Source organism: Microchirus variegatus (assembly GCF_963457635.1).
Source record: "Microchirus variegatus genome assembly, chromosome: 4".
Lineage (NCBI taxonomy): Eukaryota > Metazoa > Chordata > Actinopteri > Pleuronectiformes > Soleidae > Microchirus > Microchirus variegatus.
This window is the reverse complement of record NC_139805.1, coordinates 24,095,276-24,102,357: the sequence shown is the minus strand read 5'-3', so window position 1 is coordinate 24,102,357 and position 7,082 is coordinate 24,095,276. Positions and strand designations below refer to the sequence as shown.

Here is a 7,082-nt window from a genome sequence, read left to right as displayed (position 1 = left end):
GCTCCCTTGTTTCAGATGGCCGGAGACGGCCGTAACACGGAAGACGTCACCCTGCCTCTCCTCTTCCTCTTCCACAAGGAGGGAAACATCCTGCTGGAGGCGCTGAAGGTGTACAGGGAGGTGGAGGTGCTGCTGAGCGATAAGGCCAGAGACCGAGGTGTGACATTAATCCCTCATATGCCTCTATTATGTTTGGTTTTTTTAGCTCTTCTATTTGTTTCACTTTATCTCTCTGGGTAAGATGGATCACACCATTATACCAACAACTCTCCGCTGACGGAGCCCCCATTACGTGGTCGGCTTTATGAAATAAAGATGAGGTGTGGGGGGACATTATCTCAGATAATCGTGACTCATTCCAAAGTCGACCACCAGCTGGGGTTTGAATGGAGTATGGTGAAGATTTATACCTTTGTCACTATGACATTGCCACTATTTTCCTCCTTTCTCCCCCACATTTGCCCAACTCCTCTCTTCCCTGTGGTGGACTGTAACAGTGCCTTTCCTCTCCTCTCTTTCTCTACTGTTTTCATAACCCTCTCCTGTATGGAAAAGCAGCAGCCATTTTTAAAGGTAAACCTCTTCCTGGCAGCCTGATCGAGGGCAGTAAGTATTATCTCCCTTCTTTTTTTTTTTCTCCCCACTTTCTTTGTCTGCTATACAAAGTTTTTGTTTCCCTCCTTTCTCCCCCCAAGTGTTTTCTTCTCTCCTGGTGTTACATTTCTCCATTTCCCTCTTCCACACTTTGTTGTTTAACCGCAGGTTTCTGTTTGTGTTTGGTCGTGAAGCTTAGTGCAGGCACAGTTTTGTCATTTGTTATTTTTCCCCCTCGTCTCTCCTTTCCTTTTTTTTTTCCACTGGAGTGAGTCTGGACAGTGTAGCAGTGTTTCACCACACAGTTTCCACCAACTTAAACTCTTAAATGTAAAATAACTCGTATAACCAGGTTGTTTTTAGGGCTGCAACTATTGGTTGACTATAGAGCTGAAACAATTCATTGATTATTAATCGATTACTAAATCAATCGTCAACTATTTTGAAGCTTTTTTCATCATGAAAACAAGATTTCTGATTGTTTCAGCTTCTTAAATGTGAATATTTTCTTCGTTTCGTTGCTCCACACGACAAAGAAATCATTAAAAGTGAATCATTTTGGTTTGTGGACAAAACAAGACATTCGAGAACATCGTCATTTCCAGGTTTGACAAACACTGATCAACATTTTTTAACATTTAGTGGCATTTAATGGACCAAACGATTCAGAAAATTCCCTAATTTGAAAATGTTTTCAATTGACTTGTTTTGTCTACAAAGGACCAAAGAAAAACACAAAATACCACTATTCATATTTAGGAAGTTGAAATCAGAGTCGATGAATTGTCGCCTTACTTACTAAAAATTAACTGGACTTTATAATTGCTGCATTTCTGAAATAATAGCGATTGGGGAAAAATAAAAAAAAAAAGTCCTGTCCAGTTTGGTACGCATGTCACAGTTGGGGTGTGTACCGTTGGTTTCATGGCGTAACGTCCATACCAACGAAGAAGACGCACTGAGGCACGTTGGGTAGTGATGGAAATAGGCAAACGGAGGTTCACCTGTTTGAATGCAGCAATGTCCCCCCTCGTCGCTTTGTTTTCAGATTGGTACACTTATGCGCCAAATCAAGCTGCCCCATTCTTTCAGTTTTTGCATGATTGCATGACATGACCGTAAGAGTATCTGATTAAAGAAAACGGCAAATGAAGTGCTGATGTGTTTAAATCCAAAAAAGTAGTGTGAAAGATGGATTAGTCGTCATGTTTTTGTCATTTCTGATCAAAGATTCAATCCTAACCTTCCAGCTTAATGTAAATCAAGTGATTCGAGAGAGGATGAGACTCCCTCAGACCGTTTCCAACCATGGGCTAATCTGCCTGGTGATAGGAGATTTTGAGAACTCCCATTGGCTGCTCTGCTAAACACCTGCACTCACACGTCCCTTTGTTGGAAAGTCTAAAAGAGCGAGACGTTGAACACAAGAAAAACAGGTGTCCGTATTGGCATTTCAAAGATGGAGAGATTGACTTAAGTGCATGCATTTAGAGGAGCTGAGGACAGAGAGCCTTCATCCCTCAACATTAGTCTTTAATCACCTATAGATGTGACTCAACAATTAACTATTGTTCTAGCTTAAAAAAGACAGACCGTTATTATGAAAACACAATTTGGCTCACTATAAAGGGCTCATGAGAACCATTCCTGTGGTTTATTGGTATTCTCTGTGGACACAGTAGTGTGTCTACAGAGAATACAGACCACTGCGTCTGTGCCTTTTGTATCATTTAAAAGCTAAGACTTGTTCCTTAACACATTCACGGTGAGAGAAGCAGCAGCTATATTTTTAGTAACGGATGTAACAGATTAAAGTGAGTTTTTTTTTTCTTCTTCACCAGATGACTGCGAAATTCACACCGCAATGATTTTTGCCAGATTTTTCTTCTCTGTTGTTTCTGGCTGTGCGGTGATATGAGAGAAAGGGCTTAATCCTGTGGGGGGGAACATGACTCACCAGCAGCATCGTGCTGTTATGGTTGACAGCCTCTTGATGAAAACTGTTCTATTTTTGCCCCAGAATGGTCGCCACGAGGCATGTTGTATAGATTACTGAGTGTAGAGGAGGGAAAATTGTGTGTGGTACCTGACACGTTTTCCTTGTATCGAGCTGTTCCTTCTCAACGCCCCCCTGCTTCCTTTTTCAGGTGTGGATGTGCAAGAAGCGGAGGACTGCTTAACGGACGCAACGACTCCCACCTCGTCCGAATCCGCCGCCCAGACGAGCGCGGCGGAGCCGGAGGAGTCCGTCTCGCCGGCGTCACCGGAAACCAGTCCCGCAGAGGACGCCGGTCCACCTGAAGAGGAAGCTGCTCCTGCAGAGGCGGAGTCTGACGTGGCTCAGCCCAAGGAGGAAAGAGACTCTGACAGGACAGAGGACTCGGAGGGCGACACGGACTCCAGCAGCAGCAGCAGCAGCAGCAGCAGCAGCAGCAGCAGCAGCAGCAGCAGCAGCAGCAGCAGCAGCCAGCCGGTGGACGAGCTGATGGCTGACTGGCGGGAAGACTTGGAGGCTTTCCAGCAGATGGAGAAGGACGAGCTCTGACAGTAGTCGTCGTTGCCTGTGACTGCGGTTTGAGCCCACACAGTGTGGAGAAATCCCACCACGGGAGCGCTTCTTCACGCCAACCTCAATCTGATGAACTTTTAAGGAAAGTGTGTGGTGGGGTGGGGGTGGGGGTGGGGGGTTTTAGTTGGTGGTACCTCATGCCAAGGCAGACCACATACTGTATCTGTGTCTCTGGACCATGACAGACGTCTCTCAAACCTGGTAGATAATAGTTGAGAGATCAGGGCTCTTACCTCACGTTCTGCTTATTCTGTGGTAACAAAAGCCTAACCATTAGGTTTGTAAGAGTGTCCAAATTACTTCTCACATTTTTTTGCTTGGTCTCTATGCATTTCTGACTCTCTTCTCCCCCCCCGCCCCCTCTCTCAACTGAGCACTGGTCCAACAGCCACGTTGTGATTAATGAATTAATCAATTGACCAATTTATTTAAAAGGTGATGATAAATTGTGATAATATGTGTGTGCTGTTCCTCGTGGTTCGAGTCTTATCGTATCTACACAACGATGAAGACTTAATTCATGCGGGGACAAAAAAAAAATAAGCTGCAGGATTTTTTTTTTTTTTAAATGGCTTTATGTTAGAAGAACCTAACACCAAATCTCTTTCTCTCTCTGTCTTCGAGGTACATGAAGTCAAATGTAAATATGTAATTGTCGAGATGTATATGGACTGAAAGGATATTTAGTGCTGTTCACTCAGGTTCTGGTTCTCCTCAGCCAACAACCTCTGGACCATATCGGGTGGAACGGACACACCCTCAGCAGCATAGACCACAGACTGCCACAGGGGGGCGCTGTATGATCTGTCATGCTGTAATGTGCTGGCAGAATGGAAGGAGCAACAATGTCAAAAGCCAATAAAATGAATTTGATGGAATTAAATTGAAAATGTGAGAGGAAAATGGTGAAGAAAAATTCTTTGAATTGCCGCCTGGATGGTTGGTTTAGATCAGTGGTTCACCCTTTCACACACCAACTCCAGCCATGTGTACCGCCTTCTCCCACACAAGTATACCACTTTGGGTTAGATATAAATGTTCAAAAACAGCATCCTTTGAATGAACCACATGTGATGGATGCCTGTGGAGTTTCAGAAGGCAATGGTGACAACTTTTACAGGAACATGGAGTAAATGAGTAAGAAGTGCGAGGTGATTTTTCAGCACACCTGTTTCTGGAAACCGTGGGAGGACGTCCACGCATCTACAACTGGAAAGTTGTCTACATCGCGTGACTGTTGATCTGTAAAAGGTGTATCTATATTTATAGATTTTTTATATAGATACTAATATTGTGTAAACAAGTATATTATTTATTCAAGTTCAGTACCAACACACTTATGGCGCATTTCCAATACCTAGTACTGCCTCGCCTGACCTCACCTCTATGTGGTTTGGTTGGTTTTCCATTACGATACAATACCTCCTCAACGTGGGCGGAGTCATCACTGCACGGTTGCACTAAACTGCCGTGACTTTGTTTTCTACGCGACACACAGAACGAGTGACTACTGACTTGTAAGGCAGTTATGTACTGAATCATTAGAATCAGTTCATTAAAAAGATTTGTTCAGTACTTCCTGCATGATGGAGATTTTAGACATTTCCTTTGCTAAATGTTGGAGATTTAATACAGGTTTTGAGTATTTTTTAAGTCTTTTCAACTGATCTACAGTTCGGGATCGTTTGCTTTGTACCAGTTGCTATCACTAATGGAAGGCGAGTCGAGTCACGCTGGGACCGTGTCGTGGAAAAGCACCGTTAGTGCTTCACTTTGAATACAGACGTGCAAATGGATACTAGGACTCTGTGAGGTTAAAAAAAGAAACAAAAGCGAATTACACAACTATAATTCATTCCCACCACCCCGGGGGCCCAAAATTAAATATTGCTCAGGTCCCCATAAAGGCTTGGGCCGGCCCTGCCCCTGGTTTGAATATATACCGAAATAAATACTGTCTTAGGAGCACATTTATCTATCCTAATCTCCTAATGTCACAATGTTACTGAAAGCAGGAGGGAACACATTTATGTGTGTACTCCGATTTTAAATGTTACTCCTTCCTGGGGTCAAATGTCACGTAAACCTGTTGAGTATTTGAGAGTGAAAGAAGAGCTGCTGCAGTCAGTGTGAAACAGAGTGTGCTCTTCTCCTCTGCTCTGCTCCTGGGCGGAGGTTTAATCATAATAATAACAGAGAGAGAGCTCGGTGATTGGTGAGTCGCTGGGACCCTCCTCTCCTCGGTAAGATGGCTGCTCATGCTGCTGCTACCGCCGCTACTGCTGCTGCTGAAGTGACGCAAACCACGGTTTACGCTCAGTCCTCGAGCTCCTGAGCTCAGCAGCTCTCTCTCTCTCTCTCTCTCTCTCTCTCTCTCTCTCTCTCTCTCTCTCTCTCTCTGTCACTCGCTCTGTCACTCGCTCTCTCTCTCTCCAGCGCAAATCCCGCCCGACTCTCAGCCGGAACTAGACCGCCGGGCTCTCCTCCAGTCAGCGGACCGAACGGAACCGGTTCCTCTGAGTAAGTACCAGCGTGAATCAGTGTCACGTCTCCTCCAGGTGAAAATAACACACTCTCTCCCACTCGAGCTTTTCTCTTTCTCCCTCTCTTTCGTCGCTGTTTCCTGACTGAACCGTGATTTCCCCCCGGCGCTAAGCTTCGTCCGCAAATGTCGATGTTTTATTGTTTCTCTCTTTGCGACGTCACCGCTGCTTTTATATGTGTGTGTATGTGCGTGTTTGAGGCTCCTGTTGTGGAGACAGATGTGGACATGAAGCCGTCAGTGTTGGACAGTAGTGTTGGCATTGCTTCACTTTCAAATTTCCTCCACATCCTGGTTGGCTGTGTCCAGGGCTAGAGGTGGGAGAGTGTACGATATTATCGCGATAGAAAAGCCCTCACGGTAACTTGGTGTGGGGGAATTTTCACTTTTTCAGTCATTGTTCATATCTCACGCGGGTCACATGTAAATCTCTGCCTAACATGCATGTACAACATTCAGTGCTATTGTTTTTTTTTGAAATGCCACAAGGGGGAGCCTGCATTTTCCCAGTCGTTCTAGAACAGGGGTGTCAAACTGGTGGTCCCCAGGCCACATGTGGCCCACCACTTTAAAGGGACACTGTGTAGTATTTATGAGTTTATATAACCCAAAATCCACTTTTTTATACATCGCTGTATAATAGTTTTTGTTTCATTTTCGTAGTGTTTCAAAAAGTCATGTAAAATAACATGACCGCAGACCGCGGTTGCATAGCCACTGTTAGCAGCGAGACGCCATGTTTCTACCGGAGCCTGTAAGGACAAACGCGAGAGAACAAATCAAGCGTCTCTTTACTTGTAGCGGAAGTCCCGCCTCCTCTCTCTCCGCTTCGTCTGCTATGGCCGTGGTAGCTCGCCCTCTCCCTCACCTCACGAACCTCATCTGCTGACGCGGAGAAAGACAACGAGGACGACATTTGACCAGCTGCGGATACCGTAGCGCTCAGGGAAGGGAGGGGGTGAGCAGAGCAGCAGGTCTTTGTTGTAAATTTCAGCCTCTCCTCTAGATGGCACTATAAACTACTTATTTCCCCTTTAATATCATGTTATAATGAAAACATGTACCGTGACCTCTTCCTTTAAACGCATCTGCCAGTGAGGAGATATAATGCTAAATATATTTGTTAGCACTTTAGACCACATGTGTCAAACTCCAACAAAATAGGTCAATGCTGCTTTAAGGCGTGCGTTGACCATAAACTACATTTCCCACAATGCATGCCGATTGCGTTACCCGCAAAGTGACAGCACCGCCACTAGGTCACAGTTTATCACAGTATATGCATCATGCGACGAGTGAAACTGAATAAGTAACAAATACAGAAAGTTATTTAGCAATATGTTACGGAGTAATTACCTTTATTTTACATCATATTTG

The 7,082-nt window shown here is 44.7% G+C and overlaps 2 protein-coding genes across 2 annotated transcripts in view; both read left to right on the top strand.

Annotated features, from left to right (window-relative positions):
- The window catches only part of edem3 (ER degradation enhancer, mannosidase alpha-like 3), a gene marked incomplete at its 3' end in the record, with an annotated part of 12,335 nt that extends 9,196 nt beyond the window's left edge, over positions 1-3,139 (top strand). Inside the window, 3 exon segments of the mRNA XM_083888253.1 lie at positions 6-157; positions 559-606; positions 2,742-3,139. Of these exon segments, the coding sequence (XP_083744379.1) occupies positions 6-157; positions 559-606; positions 2,742-3,139 (598 nt within the window).
- A 2,334-nt stretch (positions 3,140-5,473) lies between these two features.
- LOC310925927 (uncharacterized protein C1orf21 homolog) overlaps positions 5,474-7,082 on the top strand; it is a 38,211-nt gene continuing 36,602 nt past the window's right edge. Inside the window, exon 1 of the mRNA XM_083887997.1 lies at positions 5,474-5,683. The gene's annotated coding sequence lies outside the window, so the exon portion shown is untranslated. The remainder of the gene's footprint in view (positions 5,684-7,082) is intronic.